Here is a 23,929-nt window from a genome sequence, read left to right on the forward strand (position 1 = left end):
TGATTTGAAGTCCAATCCAGTCCTTCCTAATGCCTTTAAAATTCTACTGTCTTAATTCAATTATTTTTGCCGATAGATGGCGTTACCTCCTCGCACTTGGTACTACCAGAGGGTATAAAAATCCGTTCAGTGGTTGCTTTCCATTATTTGAAGTTCAGATTTTGAGCGTAATGTGCATTTGCCCCTCGCTCCCTATTTTAACTTCGCTAATATTTCTTTATGCTTGATCAGACAGCCTGGCTCAGTAAAAGTAGGCGGCCAGTGCAACTCTGATTAAAAATCTAGTTATAACGACGTGCAGTGCTGATAAGCACCACGTGTTTCTGTGCTTCCTATTTTCTTCTTTCTATGTATTTCTTTCTCCTGATGAGGAGGGACCTTTAGCTGCCCTCGAAATCGATTGAGTGTTTCATTATACCTACGCTAAATATAAGGTTGTTTTTCACGGTTTTGATTGTCACATAACCTTGTTACTCTTCTAGTCTATTTTCTACTTCTTTTCCTTTTCTTTCTATAGGCCCTTTTTTTTTCCCCTCTATTATTTTTGGGCCATTTAATTTAAATTTTATTTTGTCCCATCTTTTCTTTCTGGCCTTTTGAAGTCGTACAAAATGTACGAAGTTCCTTTTTACTCTCCTCAAATACGAAATTGCCCCTCTTTCTATATACCTTTCCTTCGCACCTATGGTTGATTTTTCGCCCATCCGTGCAGAAAGACTTAGCGGGTGCAAAACAAGACATCTGTCTACTTTGTCTGTCTGTCTGTCTTATATGGATCGGAGAAGAACGAGTGCCATGAATACACATGAACTTTCTGTGTTAATTGATCTTTTGGAAAGCCGGCCCGATTTAATTAGTGTTAAGCTGGGAGGCAGCTATGCAAATGTAGCTGCTGTGAAGATAGCATGGGAGGAAGTATCTTCCCAGTTAAATGTTTTGGGGTCAGGGGTGATTCGCTCTGGACTTGAAATTTAAAAAAAAATGGATAGATTTGAAATATCGCACCAAAAGAAAAACTTCTGAAATGAACCAAGCTGCTACACAGGCAGGTAGAAATCCCCTTTCCGCCCAAAAGCTAAATGAAACTGAGTTAAAAATCCTGGCCCTAATTGGTAGGACATGCGTGGAAGGAGTTTGCGGGCAGGAGTTTGACAGCATGCATGTCCAGTTGAAGGTAAGCATATTTTATATTTGAAATTAAGGTAAAAAATTATATTAAATCTAATATCATATATGCCAAAAATTAATTAATATTTACATTTCTACAGGAAGTACCAGTTCAGCCGAGTACTTCAACCTTAAGTATGTACAAGTTTTTTATGTGATCTCTGCAACTTTCAGTATAAAAAAATTCGATTATTAAAACTGTTCTGTAAAAAGAAATAAGTTTAGACAAGTCGTGTTACTTCTTATTTGCTGTTGTTTGATAAAAGTGTTTCTTCTAATAAATTTGCCCTTAATCACTTTCAGTACAGAGCACTTGGTTTGAAATATTTTGCAGCATATAATTTTAAAGTATTAACATTTTTAGGTAGGAATGTTCTAGGACTTTTGCAATTATAGGAATGTTCTAGGACTTTTGCAATTAACACAGAACAGTGTATCTAATGTAGAATTTATGTTGCACACATAAATGTGCTAATGGATGCAAATGAGACATTAAAATTTTAAAATAAAATGTGTGTAATGTTATAAATTTATAAAGTACTTTGCATTTCTGTAAGATTAATACTCAGAATTATTTATTTATTTACATGATTTTGGTATTTTATGATATTATTTATATGCTACAGTATTGGGAAAATAATGTTAATATATCTATGACTAAACAATAAAAAAATATGCTTTCATAGAGCATACCGATCTGAATTTGTGCTGGTGTGTTGTATACAAATTAATGAGCAAAATTTGCTGCTTAATTTTTATCCAAGTTTTTCATTAACTATATATATTCACAATTTCCTGAAGAAATATTTAAAATATTCAACCAGTATGTCAGTTTATTCCCCCTCCTTCTGTTATATATTCGGATTGAATTGCTTGCATTTTGCACTTCGTTTAGTCAAAATCTGTTTATATTTTAACATGAAAGCTACCAATAATGAATTTTCATAAGATGAAAATGTATGCATATCGATGTTCATCAGAACATGGTCAAGTGAACCTTATATCTTTATCAAATGGGGTAATGCAAAGATTTATTGTATTCCTCCATGCAGTGTAAATTGAAATAGTTGTTGATATAGCTTTGGATAACAATGCACATGTTTTTTACAGTTGAAGCTATTCATACTCTGGTAGTTTTACTGTCAGTTCAAATGTTTTCATCTAGACCAGCTTATTCATCTGTTGTTATGCAGGAAAGGTGTTCACTTCATGCTCTGCTACTTGTGAAAATTCTTTTATGTCAATTCTATAGTCAAATATTATAATAGTCAAAGTAACGGTTGCTCCAAGCTTTGTGCCTAGTGTGTCATGTAGCTGAGGCATTTCACAGGAAAGCCCCCAACCGCTTTCATGGCCAGTCATACCTAATCCCGGTGCAGTAAGTAGTTATCCTTCTAGCAATGTAACTAACCACCATCAAAGAAGAAGTTTTAAAACAAACCTTTTTACTTAAAACTTGACAAATGTGCCATCTCGGAAAAGAAGATAATTTAACTTTGATTTATGTATAAACTGCCGATATTTTTATGTAATGTCTTTATGCATGTATATTAAATGAACTCATGGAATAATGTTATATTTTATTCGCAGTCACAGATTGTTACATTAGAAATAGTTGGAGAGAAGGTAAAATTTTTAATTATATTACTGGATTCAAGGCACTCTCAGATTTTTTGTATTAAAACAAATTATTTAGAATGAACTTATTTATGATGAACTTAGTTCCTTTCTTTTGTTTTTATAGATCATAATAAGGAAAATATTGAAAATGATTATGTTTTGAATAGTAGGTATGTTGCTTATTTTTAATTGTAATGTTATAAAAATGAACAAAGCTCTATCAACTGAATTTTCTTTTCTTAAATGAGTCCGTGTACTAGATTTTGAAAGTCAATTTTAAATTAAGAGAAGTAGTTTAATATATTTGTAGCAAGTGTTTCACATTACTTTATATTACTGATGCTATTCATTAGGAAATGTTTTGGAAATATATGTTAAATTGTTTTATATTAATGATGCTAATCATTAGGAAATGTTTCGAAAATACTATGTTAAAGTAAATTAAGTTGATTTCGAGATAAAAATTACATGTTCAGAAATATAATATTTTTTACAATAAAATATTTATAAATTTAAATCTTTTATGATAAAGTATGATATGATACTATTAAATAAAAAATACGCCCTTGTTCCTTGAGCAGACTGCCATTTTTTAAATTTCCATTGTTTTTCATATATTAGGTTGGCAAAAAACTTTATTGCCTACAATTGGCAATGTTGCTGCCATTTGGGTGGATAATGGAAAAGTATCCAAACTGTTAGGTAATCAAAATTGATTTTTTATCAATTCTGTTAATAGAGGAGTTAAAATTACTTCATTTTGTTTTTTTATTATATTTGTATGGGCACAGAAAAGGTTTTTCTCAAAAAAGGCTCTTGTTTAGAAACCTACTACTCTAATAGTAAATAGTCTTTAATCCTATTTAAAATTCCCTAAATGGATCTTGGCTGTTATATTTGGAGCCCACTAGCAGCTGAGCAGTGAGTTGTAGAACAGTGGTAGTTTGACCTGGGTTCCGATCCAGGCAACCTGCTGGCTGTGTGGACATTTCTATTGTTTTCTTTCTACATGTGATGTGGATGTGAGCCAATTTCCCTTAAAATAATCCTCCATGAAGGCATTATTTCTCTTATGCAGATTGCCCAAGCTTGTTTTGCCATAACCAAATAAACCTGGCTGTTTCGAATTTTTACCAAAACAAGCATTGGACTAAGTTATCTGCTAGATTTTCTTTGCAAATACACTTTTCAGTAGCTTTGCTTTTAGAAGATATAATGTAGAAATCACAAAATAGTAATAAATAAGTGAGGACTAAATTACATATGCAAACAGTGTAAAGAGAAATGATGAATGCAAAATTCTTGGTGTTCTGCTAGGTATGCCACTAAGCTTACTGAAGTAAGTAAATAACTCAGTAATGCAAAGCAGGGCTCTACTGTTATATGCACCCTAAGGTCACCAAATATGGCGATATGTGTTCTGCGCTGGTTTTGGCACAGTTGAGTGTTGTATGGCAACCCTTTTGACATTGAAAACTCTTTCCCTGGAGTAGTTTAATTGCTCGTTGGTTCGTGTCATGTGTGTTTTGAAATGGCCTATGTTGCAGTGATAGACGTGGTGGCAAGATTTCAATCGCGTATTTTAGATTGTGGGGAAAGTAAATTTACTATTAAAAGGTACGATGTTGGAGTTGTTAACGAGTCTTTTGTTCATGGGTGCGTTTATGTGGATCGAAGTGTATTTTTGGAAATTCTTTGGGACTTTTAAAATGGAGTTCGAAATGTGGAGATGCTATAAGAACTCTGACAAAGAAGGGCATTTCTGATAGTTCTTGGGAGGAGGGATTTGCAGTTAAATGCTTGCTGGTAAAGTATATGGCTGTCAGTGGAGTTTGAGATTTGGATTGTGGTTTTCATGTAGTAAGTTAACTTTGGAGGAAGTTTTTATCATTACTTTCGAAATTTTTAATCGCAGAAAGACGTGATATAGCAAAATCCGACACTTTGTTCACAGACGTTGTGTGACTGGTGAAATTTTATTGACAAATATATTATGGTAAGTGCAGTTTATTTTACTGTTTTTATTTTGTAGAATGTTATGTTAATTGTATTTTTACTATGAATTTCTGTTATTGTAGTTTATTGAATTGTTTGTAATTTTAGTTTATTTTGTTGATTTGTGCGCAATGCCTGGATTGAGCAATTCGTAGATTTTTTTTAAAGTTTAAACAGGATGCTGTGTACATGGTAGTCTTTGAAATTTGTTATGTTAATTTATTAAAGTGAGGTGTGTAATTTGTAGATTTTTTTTTTAAGTTAAAACATATTGTTGTGTACATGGATTCTTGTCAAATAATTTTGGTTAGAAACACTGCATTTTTGCAATCTAAATTTTTTGTTTTAGTTTCGGATTTTTAGCTTAAATTGTGTTTTTGAAGGTGAAAAAAAAAAAAAAAAAAAAAAAAAAAAACCTGTGTTTTTGGAGACATTTTTAGGCTTAAAGTTCAAAATGTAGACAAAAAATTTAGATAGTAATATGACACTGTGGAGTTTATCGCCAAAAATGTTTGGCGAGAAATTTGGTGAGGGCGCATATATGAGAAGTTCCCAAAGCAGATATAATACAATACAATAATGCATAAATAAATTTGGAGAAAATAATGTATATAAGAATACTAAGAAAATGACAAAGACACGAGAAATATGACAAACACTGATTATTCTTCAAAGATATTCATATACAGTCAAAAGTTGTTAATTCGGACACCCATAATTCAGAATGATCTATAATCCGGACCTCAAAGCTAAAAACTTTCTGCGCATGCTCCGCGTTGACACATGCGCATAGGCGTTTGCGCGTGCGCGTAAGACCTCTTACGACTGCGCATTTGCGTGTGCGCAAGCGCAGAATACGTTTTCACTTGTGCGTTTTATGGATAACGGACGGTGTAAGCTAAAATTATCTAATTATCTATTTCAGTTAATGTTGATGATTGCGTTGTTCCTTAATTTTCGAATTGGATCCGGCTTATTATTTTTTGCAGACTGTAAGAGCAATACTAAAAAAGTAAACTTGAACTTTTGATTATGTCAAATAGAATTTTTGATTCTGGAGCTCCCAAAGGATCGTACAAAACGAAAGTATGTTTCGATGTCCATCAAACAAAAAGTGGAATTGCTGCAAAAAATGGATAAAGACATGAAGAATGTGACAGAGAGGTTAGTGAAAACGAAAAAATTTCGATTGACAAGTTAGTCGGTATTCTCGGCACAGCAATTAACGGGACTTGAACAGCGGAACTTTATAAGTGAACAAAAAATTATGTCTGTTTATAGAATTAAAGAGAAAGTATTATCACATAAAACGAAGCAATTTAAACAACTTACATTGAAAGAAATGTTTAATAAAGTAAACAAATAAATATTAAGCTTTTTTTGGTAAATTTTGATACCCTTTAGATCATAATTGTTCTTTATTTCATAAATTACGGTTTCATATTTTTAATTTTAGAATTTCTGCATGCCATCTTACGCGATTTAAACTGATGATCTATAATCCGGAAAAATCGAGAATCCGGAATCGCCGAAGTCCCGACGAGTCCGGATTAACGACTTTTGACTGTAGTATCTCAATATCACATGATATAAACAGTAGTTGTATTTTAAACTATTACAACATTAAATAGAAAGCAATCCAAAGTGCAGAGAAGGCTAATCCGATCTTAAAATTTCAGCAGCTAAGTAAACAACTGAGCTAAGATGTTCTTTCTCTGGCTTTTATAGCTTTTTAAATTGGGTGCATGAGAGTGTTCTAGCAATTTCTAGAAAGCAAAAAGCAAAGAACTACAGTTAACATTGTACTCAGTTTTATTTATTCGAATTAAATATAAATTAAAAGAGATATTTATTTGTTAAATATTAAATGCACCTGCTCTTGTATTTTTAATTTTCTGACGTAGCTTTCTCTTAACCCGTTCAGGACCAGCATCACGTATATGTGACGCATTAATTCCACTCCTACCTTCCCAGCGTCCCATATACGCGATGCAACGATTCTGCACCTACCAGTCCAGCGTCGCATATATGTAACATTAAAACAGAACGATTTATTTGAATTTTTAAAGGCGAGTAGATGGAGATAAGTGGTAACTGTTTTCACATGGGTTGATTCATACAGCATTTGACTTTCATGTGCTGGTATTAGTTTTCTGGTTTTGATAGATTTATTGAAATAAACTGTGAATCGCAGTTCTTTATAAATGTGCCTGTGAATTAAAGGTCTTTGTTTATTTCGTTAGGATTTTGTTTCTTTCTTTCTTTCTTTTTTTTACATTTTTCTATTTATTTTGAAATTTAACATGAGCTTTCTTGGTTAATTAAAAAGTAACATTACGACATTGTTACAGAAGGGGAAAGGCTCGGCTTTCTCGACGCATAATGCGTCTTACTTGCCCGCATTTCTCAGGAAAGAGCCAGTGTTTTTTTTTTTTCCCTCTTGATTTAATTGCTCATTATATTTGGGTATATAATGTACAGTACAAAGTCTTTTATCCGGAATGATCTATAATCTGGACCTCAAAGCTACAAACTTTATGCGCGTTTAATGCGTGTGTCCGCTACGCATGCGCGTAAAACGAAGAGAGACTGTTTATAGAGGAGAGATATTTTAAAGGAATATACATAAATTTATTACATATTAAGTGTTTTTATCGTTAAATTAAGAATTAATTAATTTATCGTTAAATTAAGTTAATGAACTTTACTGATTTCGATCAACCAGGTGCCTTCTCAAGATCACATGACTTCTCTTCTGACTGCCTCCACGCCAGTGTAGCACAAGACGAACATCTTTCGTTCTTATTTTGCGTACTTATGATCTTGCATTTTGAACTTTCGCCTCGTCTGACGATGTACTAGAAGTACATCTTTGACTTCTTTTAAAACCAAGAAAATGTTTAAATGGTTATAATTTTCAGGCTACTGGTTAGAACTCTTTGTAGTTAATGCTAGCTATAAAGATAAGATCCAAGATCCATAGAAAAAAGAATTAAAGAGAAAGTATTAGCACAAAAAAGGAAGCAACTTAAACAACTTACATTGAAAGAAGTGTTTGATAAAGTAAACAAATAAATATTAAGCTTTTTTTGTAAATTTTGATACCGTTTAGATCATAATTGCTCTTTATTTCATAAATTACGGTTTCATATTTTTAATTTTATAATTTCTGCATGCCATCTTACCAGATGATAAATTGATGATCTATAATCTGGAATCGCCGAAGTCCCGACGAGTCTGGATTAAAGAATTTGTACTGTATTTACTTCACATATAACGCAATTATAGATAATGTATATATTTACATTATCAGTAACGGATATTCCGCAAGTGGGGGTCTTTCCTTGGTCACTTTCTAGTCATCATGGAAACTGTTTTCAATTTAGAAAAACATGAGGTTTTTTAATATAAACCTGATGTCACACAGAGTTTGAGGATGAAATATTTCTGATTGTCTTTAGTTTCATTCCGTTAGCTATGGCTAAGAGACCTTACTTAAAAGCTTAAAAATTTGTCCAAAATCGCTGGACACTCGACCTTTCTGTCTAACTGGAAGACAGTTTCCGAAAATTTACATTGATAGAAAAGGTAATAGAGGTAGGAGAAGATGTGTTGTGTGCACTAAATCCAAGGAAAAGCGAAAGCAAACAACGCATTTTGAGTGCAAAATATGCAATGTGGGATTGTGTGTTGATCCTTGTTTTGAATTACAGTAAGACCTCACTTAACACTGTTTCAGTTTAGTGCTCTTTTATTTCAACCCGGGGATTCCCTGAAATTGCTCGCAACACTACAGGGATTCTGCGAAATTGTGCGCAATTTCCAAATAACATATCCGAAACAGTGTAGTTGTGTTTCTTGTTGGATGCGGTGCTGTACGGACGCATTTTTCTAATTTGAAACATTTGTTGAGATTGTAAGTATAACTTTATATAATATTATAACTATTAATACAGTGACAAATATTATGATATTTAGCTTTTATCATAGGTGATAATAAAAAACAAGAATAGAACAGGGTCCGTACAGTCCTCAAGAGTCCTTAAAAGTTCCTAGATTTTTTTAATCGATTTTTGGTCCTTAAAAGTCCTTAATTTTGGCCAAAATCAGCAGAAGGTCCTTAATTTTAATCATCTGAAATTTCTGTCTGTTTTTACGACTCTCATTTTGAGTGTGAATTAGCATTTTGAGGAATATTTTTTGGTGATTCACTGCCGTACATATGGTTATCTTTTGAATGGGTTCATGAGTTATAAGTTGTTTCTATTTCTAATATAAATGATGGGATTCTTGAGTTTCTAAGCAAGAAGTGAAACATTTTGAAATTCATTTTTTCTAGTAAAGAGCTCTTAAACAACTTTTCGCTTTTGGGGGATGTGAATTCTTTTACTAAACGGTTCTAAATTTGGCGACTTTTCAACATTTTGGCGATTTTAAGATTGGTTTCTATAGAAACCTTTTAATTCCGAGATCTGAGAATTTTTCGACGGTTTTTTTTAAAACATCGTAACATTGATAAATTCGATTAAAATAATGGTAATATATTGAAATTATATTTAAAAAATAACATTAAAACATTTTTATTTTTTGCTGTCATATTATAAAGTTTCATTTTGGCAACTTATTATACAATATTTTAAATCTGAAAAATAAACAAGGTGTAATGCTCTAAAGCATAATTTACAAAACAACTTTTAGCAAAAGCAAAATTAGCTATATAATTAATTAAAAAGTCTTGTTTTTAATTTTTTTATAGTAACAGTTTTTCCCATGTAATTGTCTCAGAATATTTAAAATTTTCAGAATGTGCATCAGTTTTCTCTATAAAATTAATTTTATACCTTTTCCCTCCTATTTTTTTTTTCCAAAATATTTCTGACTTTTTGCTGTTACAGAAATGGTAGGGATAATTTTTCTTTAGGGTTTTAGACATTGCAGCTTTGAAAGTTTAGAAGGATTTGAAGGCAAGATTTATAGAACCACGATTCTAGAAGATTCGAGAAATCTGTGAAAAAATTAAAAATGTCTCCATGGTATCAACACGTAATGGATATATTTTACAGAAAGTTTGCAATGAATTTCTTAATTTTTGGAGAACATCTGGGAAGAACAATGAAAACATAATATTTGAATGTTTTACTTCTGATACTAGAATCTTAACATGTTTATCTTCTCTTTATTTTCTCTACTTTTCTCTAGACAGAAGCATGGAAAATATCAAAAGTGTTTCAAATCATATCACATGGGCAGGCATTATAGAACGGAATGTTTTTATTAATAAAGAAATTGAAAACTTGCAATTTAAAAGATTCATTTCTTAATGCATCATACACCTAGCTTGCACTAGGCATTTTTTCACCTGAATCAATCTCTGTGGATCTTAAATTCTGCTGCCTAGTGCCTTTCTAAATTCTGCTTTGAATGCTTGCTCTAAATTCTAAAAGTTTTGCCATTTCTAGATTTTGTTGTTTGGTGTGTCACTAAATTCTAGAAATTCTGAAACATCAGTTCTGTAACCGGCCTTTACTATATGTATTTCATATTGCTTCTGAATGTTTATATTACTAAAAAAATAAAATTAGCCGCTTTTTCTGTACATTTTAAATGCATTTAGTTTTTTTTTAGAATAACAGAAATCCTTAATTAAATCCAAAAATTCTAAAATGAAAAAGAAACGTGTTGAAGAAAGAAACTAAATACGTAAAGGAAATTATTCTTCAAAGATATGTGCAGTTATTATTATGTAAATTACCCAATTGTTTATGATTTCAACCTTTACTATAATTTCCCATTTCTATTTCCTCATGTGATTTAGCATCAGAACATGCCTTTATGTTGTAAGTTCTTTTTAAATAAGAGGCTTATTTAAGTCTTTGATATTGTAGTTAATTTCAGAATAATGATAATGTGCTTTACGTGTGTCTGACGTTTTGCACTATTTAACTTTTACCAGATCAGTTAAGATACATTGTGGAGATGTTGACAAGTTAGGAGATAAAGCACGCAGAAACTAGCGAGAGCATTGATTTGCATATTGAGACAAATCTCTAATTGTTAGAAAAGATGCTTAAAAGAGAAGGAAATCGATATAAACTAGCCAAAATGTCTGGGAAGGCTTCAAATTAAAATGGCAGATAAATATTTTGTTGTTGTTGTTTGTAGCTTTTAATGTGTAATTATCTTAATATTGTTTAAGAATCTGAGTCATAAATGACATGTATTTTAAACTGTGAAATTTTATTAGATTTTGATTCTAATAGGGCTTTTTTAACAAATTTTGTTAAAAAATAAAATTTAATAGTGGTCATGTAAATCCATAATTACTAAGGTAATCAAACTACCTAATTTAATTATTTATAACTAACTGCTTACCCTTAAAAATTATCTCTACATATTAAAGCGAGTTATTGCCTTTTATTAATACTCACTGTGGTTGCAAGATAAAATATAAAAATGTAAAAATTCAAGTAAAACATATTCTATGCATCTACTGAGACTTAAAATAAATAATACAATACAACTTATCACCTCTGGTGCTTTAATGGCTTATTGGAACCTTAAAATATATTAACTGTGGTACAAACCCTGGAACTGTACATGAAGCTTTGTCACTAACTGCATCAAACACTGCACTAACTGCATTCCTGACTAACTTTCAACACTTGCCAACCTTACCTACATCAGGCCTTTCAGGTTTGTTCTAATCAGCAGGTCTCTCTCTAGACAAGCTGCAGCAGTGACAACATTCAGTCTTTTGTTATGAATCATGCTGGTTTTGTTCTTATTTCTCATTTTAACCTATGCAGTTTGAGATGAAATCTACCTGCTTATTTACTAAACCTCCAGATTGAGCAAGTATGTGACAAAATGAGACATTAAAAAAATCAGTATGAAACTATTAGTAAAACGTAAATAAAATGTCACTTATCTTCCTTCAAATATGCCGAACTATTATAAGTGTAAAATATGTAATGATATTTGATAAATTTCATAAAGTGTATTTTATTCTCAAACTTATTAATAATTAATGTTAACTAAGTTATGTTTATTGATAATGTAGCCTACTTACGGATATATTTTATTTTTTGGATGGTAGTACAAAAGTGGAGTTCAGGCATAGATAATATTTTTAATTGAATTTATAAATTTGCTATTTGCTCATAGGTCCTTAATTTTTTCATTAATGGTCCTTAAAAGTACTTAATTTCCATGTGCAGAAATGTGTACGAACCCTGTAAAAGAATCTGGAATGTAAAATATAAACCTGACTGGATGATTGAATAGCCTGGAATACATTTCGAGGATGCAATATTATTGTGGAAATATAAGCGTATTTTATTTTTTTAAGCTTTCATTTTTAACTATGTGATATTTATCCCATTTTCGTGATCATTACTGCATTTATATAAAGAACATGTTTCCAAACATATAACCATCATTACAGATAATTGTTCAAATTAATGGTAAGAATTAAAAAAGAGAAGTATAAAATTGAATAATGGAGTTTTATATATATATATATATATATATATATATGTCATAATATAAAATACTAAGATGAAAAAAGTATGTAGATTTACTTAATCACAACAATAATTAATCATTTACAGTGTAGACTAGAAGAGAAACACGCTAATGTGACAATCAAAATCGTAAAAACAACCTTAAGTATATTGAAACACTCAATCAATTTCAAGGGCAGCTAAAGGTCCCTCCTCATCAGGAGAAAGAAATAACTTGAAAGAAGAAAAATAAAGGGGAAGGAGTCTCAGAAACACGTGGTCCTTATCAGCACTGCACGTGGTTATAACCAAATTTTTAATCAGAGTTACACTGGCCGCCTACTTTTACTGAGCCAGGCTATCTGATCAAACGTATAACACAAAGGACAAGCAAAATTAGCGAAGTTAAAAATAGGGAGCGAGGGGCAACTGCACCTTCACTCTCAAAATCTGAACTTCGAATTCTGGACTTAGGTCTTCGAATTAGGTCTGAACTGCTCTTCTGAATGGTCCGCAAGGACCGTAGATTTGTCTTTATTATTGAGAGCAGCAGAGTTTTCAGTATAAATCGGCTTATTGCATGTACGCTGCCTTTTCAAGTTACGCATGAACTTCCAGAGTGCCATCATTCGGACTAAGATTTGTAATTTTTCCTCCCATACATCTCTCTTATGCCCATCTATTTTTTTTTTAATTAATTTATTTAATTTGTTCATATCTCTTTTAACGTGAGTGCTCCATGCTGTTTCCTTGGATTCATTGAAACTCTTTATGAATGGATTGGGGTAGGGGGAAAATCATTTGTTATGAATTTTCTTAGAATTTAAGAAAAACCAGTTTTTACTACAGATTCTAGCGAGCTGCATCAGTTATGTCTGCATTGCAGAGAAGTTAATCAGCTCAAGTTTTTCTTCCTCCATGTGTGGTGTGGATGTGTAAAAATTTAGATGTCTACACATGGAAAGTATAAAATTCTAACTTTAGAGAGAAAAGTAGAAATTTTAAAGAAGATAGAAAATTATGAATGTAAAACAAAGTTAATAGCTGACTTTGGAATTTAAAAAAAAATACCTTTTCAACTTATTTAAAAAACAAGAAATTAATTTTGGAATCGTGGGGAAAATCTAAATTTGCTAGGGGGAGGGAAATGTGACCCAAGAAGATCTAGAAAAATCTCTACTGCTATGATTCCGTGAGACAACATCTTGAAATTTTCCGATAAATGGATCCGTATTGCTGATAAAATCTGATGAATTGAGAAGTCAAATGGGTATTGAAGATTTTAAATGCAGTGATAGATGGCTTTCTTGATTTAAGACAAAGCACAATATCAAAATTATTAAACTTTATGTGGCCAAAGATCTGACGTAAATGAAGACATATGCTTTAATTTCGGTAGGAGACTAGCAGGGTTTTTCTCTACTTACCTGCTGAAAGATATATTTAATGCAGACAAAACTGCTTTTTTTATATACGAGGGCCATCCAGGAAGTAGATTACGTTTCCGTCTGTGTCCGCTAGGGGCGGGGCTAGCGCGGCCATCTTGGGGTCAGAGCGTTGCGCAGCTCAGTCTGCATCTAGCCGTGCTAGTGAGAGGTTCGTGCTGTGCTCCGTTCAGATACTGTGACGGTTTGAAATGTCTGCGTTAATTGAAAATCCCGCGAGCTGCGAGGTGCACTCAGTAATAAGGTTTCTGACTGCAAAAAACTGTAAACCGATAGAAATCTATCGGCAGCTTCGTGAAGTGTATGGGGACAACATTATCACTGAAGGTGGAGTGCGTCAGTGGGTCATAAGATTTCAAAATGGCCGAACCAATGTTCACGACGAAGATCGAAGTGGGAGACCCAGCATAGTGACCGCCGAACTTCTCGAAAAAGTCGATGCTAAAGTCCGTGAAAATCGAAATTTCACAATAACGGAACTTTCTTTGAGTTTTCCACAAATTTCGCGAAGTTTGTTGCACGAAATCATCAGCGAAAAGCTTGGTTACCACAAGTTTTGTGCAAGATGGATTCCAAAAATCTTGACAGAGGACCACAAAAATCAGCGAATGGCTGCAGCGTTGAACTTTTTGGACGCTTACCATAAGGATGGTGACTCTTTACTCGATTGCATCGTTACTGGTGACGAAACATGGGTGAAACATGTGAACTGTGAAACGAAATTGCAATCAATGCAGTGGGGGCACACAAGTTCTCCCCAAAAACCCAAGAAATGCATGCAAACAATGTCGGCAAGGAAGATGATGGCGACTGTTTTTTGGGACAGAAAAGGTGTAATTTTGGTGGACTTCCTGGAAAGAGGCACTACAATAAACTCTCAAAGGTATTGCCAAACTCTCCAAAAACTCAGAAGAGCAATTCAAAACAAGCGCAGAGGAATCTTGAGCTCTAAGATCTTGTTGATTCACGACAACGCCCGGCCCCACACGGCAAATGTCACTCGTAAAGTTCTTGAATCTTTTAAGTGGGAGTTGTTTCCTCATCCGCCGTACAGTCCCGACCTGGCACCGAGCGACTTCCACCTATTCCCAGCAATGAAGAAGTGGCTGGCTATGCAGCGTTTTGATGACGACGCACAGCTGCAAGAAGAGGTAACGAAGTGGTTGAAGGCGCAGGTGGCCGAATTTTTCGACGAAGGAATTTCCAAGCTCGTACATCGCTACGATAAATGCCTTAATTTGTATGGTGACTATGTAGAAAAGTGTGGCTTTCATCTGTATATAATAAAATTTGTTTCCTATACTTTGTTTATTTTTTTATTCCAAAACGTAATCTACTTTCTGGATAGCCCTCGTATATATAAACTCTTATTAAACAAGATGTTTCATTTTAAAAGGGGTTGCTGGCATAAGAGGTAAAAGCAGTAAACAGATTATTACAGCTTTAGTTTATGTTAATATGAATGAAGGCGAAAAAATTATTCGTGATTGGATTAATTTATTAGTTATTGGAAAGTTGAAGAAAGTATTGTGTTTTAAGGGAATTCGAACACTGCCAGTTATGTATCCAATACAAAAGCGTAGATGACACGTGCTTTGGTTACTTTGGTTTAACATGGTGATGTTAATAATTCTCAACAGGCATTCTTTTGATTTCTCTTCAACCACATGAAAAAACATTTACTCTTCCCTTTTCAATACCTCCAAACACCCATTTACCTTCCACATGCTTTTCACGATGATACTTTCTTTTTCCAAACAAACTTTCAATTCCAAACACAGTTCCGAGTCCTTAAAGTACATCATTCTCTTGCAAGCACATCTCCACACGTACCTTTCTACAAAACATTTTCCAGTTTACCACAGTGTGGTCACTCTTATGCAACTCATTCATAATAAACTGATTCATGTATTTCTGACCCTCACAAATATGTTAAGGCCCGTCTACACGTAGCGATTTTTCGGCCGACTTATCTGGTAGACAATATCTGAGATAGCTCACCTGTCCACACGGAACGATTTTCTCGTTAGTACAGGAATTCACTCAGCCAATCACTATGAAAGGAAGTGCAGAGTTGCCAACTCTCCCGATTTAGGCGGGAGACTCCCGACTTTCGACTGATCTCCCGCCAACCCGATTTACAATATATTTCTCCCGACTTTTTCTTATTCTTAAAATTTCTCACGATTTTTATGGAACTTGGCTTAATACTTTGTTATATGAACAAAAGTGATTTTGGACGTCTGAAAGCAATTGAAATTTCTCTAGATTATATCTAAAACAAAACCTTACGAATCAGATAACTTATGCTTTGTGAGTGAGAGCATTATACGTATCCCAGAAATGTCGTTCTCCAGTTCTCCAATGGGCATCGAACTCCACTGCGTGTCAGCTGGCATATATTAGCCAATGAGGACAAGGCAAGCTGTTATTTGGATGTTCTTTAGTTATTTCGTTCAATTTGTGCTGAGTTGTGTGAGTGCACGTGCCTTCGGGAAATAGTTTTAGAAATTATCATCTTTTGTTATGTCTGCGAGAATGAAATACTCGTGTACGTTTCAAAAATCGTACACAGTTGACTTTCCTTCCATTATTTCCTCAAGGAAATGTAATAAATTTGCGATGTGCACCGCCTGTCGTTGTGATTTTTAGAATTCGCAATGTGGAAGGGTGGATGTTCTCAAACATGTGCGAACACAAAAACACAAGGATAACATGAGTTGTTTTTTAAAAAAACGAAAAATTAAATTTTTCTTCGGAAACAAAGGACCAAAAAGTTAATAATGCAGAATGTCTGTTCTCTGCCTTTTTACTGGAGCACAACCTGCCACTGAATGCATCGGATCACGCTGCAGCTTTATTTAGAAAAATGTTTCCCGATAGTGAAATTGCTAAGAAATACTCAAGTGCAAGAACCAAAACAGGTGCAATTGTTAAAGAAATGACTTTGAAAAATAAATCTTCAGTTATTGATTGCACAAAACAGCTCCGTTCTGCCTCTCTACGGATAGAAGCAATAATACCAATTCAAAACTGTATCAAATTGTTGTTTCTTTTTTTAATCCAGATTCTTAAGGAATTGAGTGCAGTTTACTTTCTGTTCCCATTTTAGAAGGACATTTGACAGGCTTTAATATACCACAGCTAATTATTAAACTTTAAAAGAAAATGCAGGCCCTCTGGATAATTGCTTAGCACTTGGTGCCGATAATGCACCAGTATTGGTAGGCTTGAAGACTGGTGTTGCCGGCATCTTAAGAAAGGAAAATTCAGATTTGCAGATTATGAGGTGCACCTGTCACCTCTTAAATTTAGCAGCTGAAAAAGGGGCAGCTTCTTTACCAATAAATGTGGATGAACACATTGTTGATATTTATTATTATTTTGAAAGGAGTTCTAAAAGGAAGGAAAAATTGAAACAGTTCCAACAGCTGCATAACAGCAGTTTACAATTAGAAAACTTGAATGAAGTTATAAAATCAGCTAGGATTGACACCCAGTGGAGTTTAATTGGAAAACTGAAAGGTGCTGATGGAATTTTAAAATATAGCCAACTGTCTAGAATTGTGTTGGCCAACTTGACAGTTCCCCATAGTAGTACAGAGTGCGAGAGGATTTTCAATGTTGTTGCGTAAACGAGGACTAAATTTAGATCTAATATTAGTGATGGCACATTAGAAAAACTTTTCTTAGCGAAAGCAGGCCTACGTGTCAATTGCAGTGAACAAAATTAGTTCTTTAAGAAAGAAACTTCCTAATTTTCTAAACTAAAATTCCCTCTTTTTTTTTTTTATTTCCGTAAACGATGCAAGTAATAAAAATGTTTTTTTATGTGTAAGGTATTTTTGTGTTGCTTGCATTTAAGAATTAGTTACTATTAGAGTTAATTCATTATTAAAAACCATATTTTTATCATTTAAAAAGTCTTTTTAACATTGTGAAAAATCTCCTGATTTCTTAAAAAAATCTCCTGATTTTTGAGTGTCATAGGTTGGCAAGTATGGAAGTGTTCTCGCCCTCTACAGCGTCACACTGTCTACGATTTGTAAACAAAGCTTGCGGTGTTGTCAAATAGTCAAAAAATGGATGACTATTTTAAATTGCTACTATAGATACAGCTAATGTTTTGAACTTAGCTACTGCTACAGAAAGGGAATAAAATGCGTTTGGACCAAAAATTGGGTCAAACGACGAGAAATTCATAGTGCCTTCGTAATACCCTGCTTCAGGAGTTGCGTATTGAAGACACAGTACAATTCAGAAAGTATTTACGGATAATGCCGCGGGATTTTGATTTTTTGCTAAATTTAGTTTGCAGGAAAATTTAAAAAAAAAAAAAAAAGAGCTTTTCTTTTGTGTATTGAGTACACAGATTACTCCTTTTTTAGTTTATTTATTTATTTTTAAATTTCACTTTCTGGCACTCCTATTTGTGCATTTAAATCTTGAAATAATAAAATAACCATGTTTCAGAAAAAATAAGTAACTACTGTGCTTTAAATCAAAACCTTTATTAATGAATAAATAGACAATAATATCATGAACATCAAACCAATATGAGTAAAAAGTATTAATAAAGAATAAAGATTACTACATTGCAAAGCAACAGTGTAATTTCAGTGCAAAAATTTTAAATAAGAAATATCATAAAGGGGCAAAGTCTTAAGTAGTATATTTATTGAACATTAAAAAACTAATATCAGCATAATTAAATAACTAATACAGTCTGAAAACTATGATTATATGACTCTGTCAGTTAATCAGCGAATAAAATTTAGCAACATTGAATTAAATTGGGCTGTAACTTGCTTTCGTAAAACTCAATTAACACAAAACTGAGTTTGTGACTATTGACTTTTTTTTGACCAGATGTAAAACAAGTGCCAACGGCCATTCTAAAAATAAAAAGAAAGATGTTAAAATTCAATAAACATCCACCCTTAGGCAAAAAAATAAAACGTGACTTTTAAGTCATGCAGTTCGAATGTAGTGATGAAGAAACTAAATTAAAAAGTTCTTCCAGGCACAGAAAGTCCAAAATTAAGGTGGGGGATCGAACCCATGATCTCAACGTACAGAGAACACCTAATCTGCTCTTTACCACTAGGTTATGATCGCTCGTGTAAGAACTGTCGGAGAAGCTATGTACTTCGTCACCTGATTAACTCCCATTTTCAGCAAAGTCAATTGAGTCTCTGCGCTGCTTTGTTCTCAACTGGAGATTTTCCTAATTCAGAAGTCAAACAACAAAAATCAGCGTTATATTTTCAAAATTTTCACAGGACTAGTTTTGATGGTTTTACTGAACCACCATCCTCAGCTGCAAAACCGAAATCATTGCGGTTTTGCAGCTGAGGATGGTGGTTCGGTAAAACCATCAAAACTAGTCCTGTGAAAATTTTGAAAATATAACGCTGATTTTTGTTGTTTGACTTCTGAATTAGTATTTATTCGGCGTGTTATTGTGTCTTAACTGGAGATTTTCCTTTTTGAATTTTTTCAATAAGTGTGACCACAGTTTCAAGTAGTTTCTGAATATTTTCATCTAGTACCCATGACATGGCATCATTAATAGTTTTTGGAACTTTTCTTGGGGGAGTTAAAATCATTTTCACCCGGAATTAGAAAATATTTGAATATATAAAGTAATGGGGAAGACAAATCTTATTAAAATAAGAGAAGCCCTTAATTTTTTATTTTTAAAATTTACGTTACTCGTGTCCCACAACACAACATTTTCTCTATAGAAATCTATTAGTTGAGTTTCGCTCCAACGAAATGCAGCCATGTTTATTATTCCAAATGAGGAGAAAAGCACGTGATCACTCAAAGCAATCTTATTGGCTAGAGACTCTGATTTTATCGTACACTAGTGAGCAGTGAACACCAGTTCTGAAATCGTGGCAGAGAACATGACCAATTTTTGGCACATGCGCAGATCCTTAAAATTGTTGCTCTATGAGAAAGTTGGCCGAGAATAGCGCTTCGTGTAGACAGGCCTTTAGTTGAAGGATCAGACTGACAGGTATTTGTCCTTTGGGAAACCAACAGCCCCTTCTCGCACTTCTTTTGACCTTGTACTTAGGAGGAGCGGAAACACGACTACTCCTTTCGCACAAATCTGTCGCATCCTTCCTTTCAACCAATTTCATTCTATTTTTACACTTAGGACATAGGTATGCACAATTGGTATCACCACATTTTTTGCTTTGATCATGCAACCGAAATAAATAAGCAAAATCTACATGTGCCAGCAATTTTGCTCACACTCTTCACGAGAAGCACAGTGAAATGACAAATATTCAAAAAGGCCTGGTTAAATAATATAAACTAACTGTAAACCCTAATGATTTTCATAACATCAAAAAAAGGAGATTGCCAGATTTGGTGCAATTTCGCTTGACTTGGTAACTGGCCTGTAATCTCTAGTCTAGCCCACTCTTTTATGTAATGATGCAACTCATTCCATTGTATTTAAATTTTATTAAACCATCCTGCAGTTATTAAATTTTTCTATTATAGGTCAGTATGCACTGAACAGTTTTCTATGAAATGCTATGATATTAACACACTTTACTTTATTCTTATTTATAAAATTTATGTGGGGATTCCAAAATGAAAACTAAAACTCATCTGAACAAATTTTAGCCAACACTGATGCCAGTAGAATCCCTACTATACGATATGGTCTTGGCATGATTTTTAAAATTTTCACCAGCACCAAAATGATGCGTTAATGCTTGTCGGCAAATTTTAGGCAACCTCAAAGTTGAGCATTGCCACAGGTTTGCATAGGCAAAAAAATAAACAAAATGATAAATCTGTAAGCATATGGTGAGACACAGTTGAAAATAATTTATAACAAATAAAAATATAATTTTCAACATGCATCTTTCATAAGTTCCATATCTTTCTCACATTTGGGGCAACGAAAAGCCTTTGGCAGCAATCTGTCATCTACTGTCTATTGAATAACAGCACGTTTTCCTTCCACTTCTGGCTTCCAAAAAAATTATATTTAAATATTCATCACCCAAGATGTTATCAAATTAAAATCACATTCAGACTAAAATCATTCACGCTCACGAATGCAAAATAGAAACAGTAACCGATTAAAAACCAGTAACCAGTTAATTACAAAAATGGTAACCAATCAGAAACTCGGCGAAACCACTACTGTTATTGCAAAAAATAAAAGAGAAATAAATTTACCTGAAAATACGTTATCCTTTCTTGTTCAGTTCAGCCGACGACCGAAGATTAATGGAACGTCAAACAGTGGTTTGAAATAATGCTTCTTTCCCATCTGCAGAAATCAGAACTTCTCAATTTAAATTATATACTGAACATGAGTAGCATGGTTTATGCTTTATACATGCACAACAACAAGGTTCGTTGCCATTATTGGCTGTCATCCGTCATACAGAATTGGCAATGTCTCATGAGATTGGCAAATAATGACATGTTGTTATTCCACTAAATTTTGTCATGTTGCAGAAGTTAAGTCTGAATAAGGAGCTTGATGCGTTAAAGAAGTTAAGCTGTTACTGATTTCTTAGATTTAGCGTGATTAGTAAAGCTAATTTTGTATGTTTGGAATGTTCGAAGACCTATTTTGGATTACCTTTTAGATTACCACTAAGGTAAGATATTGTAATTAAGAATACAAAAAGAAAGGACCGAAGTATGTTATTTTGCTGAAAGCCTGTTAAAAGATGAACTTTTATGATAACTGTAAGTATGAAATGCAAAACAAATTTGTAAAATGAGGTTAAATTAATTGATTATGTCAAGCTAAAAAATTATTTGCCTAGGATGAGATATGCCTTCATGGAAAGCATGAATTTGAAAAGAAATTTTATGATAACAGTAAATATAAGATGAAAATATCAAACAAAAACACATTTGGAAATAAATGTAAAATACGGTTAAGTTAATTAACTATTTCACGTTACAAAAACATACAGCCTTAATTTAAACAGTTCATAAACATCAGTATGACTGAAAAAAGAATAACGTCTATTTCCTCATATGTCAAGTCCCCAGTAAACGAATTCTCACATATTTGGGCACAAAACGCACCCCATATGCTTTTTTAAATCCCCAGTAAATAATTGCTCGCATAATTGTGCACAAAGTGAATAAATTTGCACTTCACTTGCGCATCGCTGAAGTCTGAATTGTGAACTCGTCACCAAGCCAAACATACCTAGATAATCTTTGGCCAAGCCACAAAAGTTGCTGAAAATATGCCTATTGTGCATGCGTGAAGCATAAAGTGTGCTAGAGCTAGATGCTACTCTGAACATGCTCCGAAAGGCACTCTCCTCCAATGCAACAAAAATCAACTTGGATGGCACCATTGGCACATTTATCAATGTCTTAGGAACTGAATTTCGCCAATTCTGGTGTGTACCATATACTAGGATTAAACCCTGTTGACCGTTATTAAACATGTTGTTTGAATTTCTTATGAGTATTCTTGTTTTCAAAGGGTATCATCTTATTTTAATTCCTTTATTAAAATAGCTCCTTTAAAAGACGCATTCCATTCACATAAATTTCATTAATGTGAAAGATATAACTCAAGTTAGTTTTGTGTGCATACTTGGGAAAAAGTGATTCAAAGGATGTTTTAGAGCAACAGAAAGGAAAATTTTATAGTTCTGTTAGAACTCATAAAATATATTATGATATATCTAGAATTCCCAAGCCTAGTACATATACTATAACGATGTTCATATTCATACCGTCCTTAAGAGTCTTTAGGTTTTTTTGGAATCGATTTTTGGTCCTTAAAATTCCTTAATTTCGGCCTAAATCGGCAGGTCTTTAATTTTAATTATCTGAAATTTCTGTATGTTTTTACGTTTACTATTTTGAGTGTGAATTATCATTTGGGAGGAATATTTTTTGCGATTCATTGGCAAATATGATTATCTTTTTAATGTGGTCATGGGTTATAATTTGTTCCCATTTCTAATATAAAGGGTGGGATACTGGTATTTCTGAGCAAGGAGTCAAACATAAGCATTTCTAAATTATTTCAAGTTTTCTAATGAAGAGCTCTTAAACAACTTTTTGCTTTTGGGGATGTGAATTCATTTATTAAATGGTTCTAAATTTGGCGACCTATCAACATTTTGACGATTTTAAGATCAGTTTCTATAGAAAATTTTTAATTCAGATATCTAGCGATTTTTCAGAGACTTTTTGTGAAACGTTGTAACATTGATATAATTTCATTAAAATAACTGTAATATATTGAAATTATATTTAAAAAATAACATTAAAATAAAACATTTTTATTTTTCACTGTCATTTTATAATAAGTCATAATATATATAAGTTCCGTTTCGGCAACTTATACAATATTTTGAATTTGAAAAATAAACAAGGTGTAATGATATAAAGCACAATTTATGAAACAGTTCTTAGCAAAAGCAAAATTAGCTATGTAATAAATTAAAAATGTCTTCTTTTAGTTTTTTCATAGTAAGAGATTTTCCCATGTAATTGTCTTAGAGCATCAGTTTTCTCTATAAAATTAATTTTAACTTTTTCCTCTTCTTCTTCTTCTTTTTTTTTTTTTTTTTTTTTCCCTTCCTTCTCCCAAGATATTTCTGTTGCTATTATAGAATTAGTAGGAATAATTTTCTGTAGGATTTTAGACATTTCAGCTTGGAAAGTTTAGAAAGATTTGAAGGCAAAATTCATAGACCCACAATTTTAGAAGATTCCAGAAAAATGTGCCAAAATTATAACTCTCTCCATGGTATTAACGCATAGTAGATGTGTTTTACAGAAAGTTTGCGATAAATTTCTTACTTTTTGGAGAACGTCTGGAAAAGCAATGAAAACAATATTTGAACGTTTTACTTCTGATACTAGAATTTTTTTTAACATGTTTATCTTCTCTTTATTTTCTGTACTTTTCACTAGACGCAAGCATGGAAAATATCAAAAATGTTTCTAATCTTATCACATGGACAGGCATTTTGCTTCCAGTGCCTGCTTTAAATTCTAAACCCAAATTCTGCTTCCAATGCCTGCTCTAAATTCTAAAAGTTTTGCCATTTCTAGATTTTGTTGCTCGGTGTGTCACTAAATTCTACCACACTAGCTCTGTAACAGGCTCTTACCATGTACAGTACAGAATCTAATCCGGACTCGTCGGTACTTCAGCGATTCCGGATTATA

General features: G+C 33.0%; 2 protein-coding genes across 4 annotated transcripts in view; both read left to right on the top strand.

Annotated features, from left to right (window-relative positions):
• Positions 1-751: 751 nt before the first annotated feature.
• LOC146998246 (uncharacterized) overlaps positions 752-23,929 on the top strand; it is a 32,110-nt gene continuing 8,932 nt past the window's right edge. The window contains exons 1-4 of one of the 3 annotated variants that reach the window (XR_015040390.1): positions 753-1,174; positions 1,269-1,302; positions 2,912-2,957; positions 4,703-4,783. Coding sequence is in view for 2 of the 3 variants with exons in the window: in XM_085813758.1 (XP_085669884.1) it covers positions 1,025-1,174; positions 1,269-1,302; positions 2,912-2,957 (230 nt within the window). In the remaining variant the exon portion in view is untranslated. Of the gene's footprint in view, positions 1,175-1,268; positions 1,303-2,911; positions 2,958-4,702; positions 4,784-23,929 lie in introns of all 3 variants that reach the window. The other 2 variants (XM_085813758.1, XM_085813759.1) reach the window with 2 other exon arrangements.
• LOC118198642 (uncharacterized) overlaps positions 2,934-23,929 on the top strand; it is a 114,974-nt gene continuing 93,978 nt past the window's right edge. The window contains exon 1 of the mRNA XM_085813757.1: positions 2,934-2,953. The gene's annotated coding sequence lies outside the window, so the exon portion shown is untranslated. The remainder of the gene's footprint in view (positions 2,954-23,929) is intronic.

The sequence above is a fragment of the Stegodyphus dumicola genome, chromosome 3 (assembly GCF_044657685.1).
Source record: "Stegodyphus dumicola isolate Sdum_Otavi_A_Nest chromosome 3, ASM4465768v1".
Taxonomy (NCBI): domain Eukaryota; kingdom Metazoa; phylum Arthropoda; class Arachnida; order Araneae; family Eresidae; genus Stegodyphus; species Stegodyphus dumicola.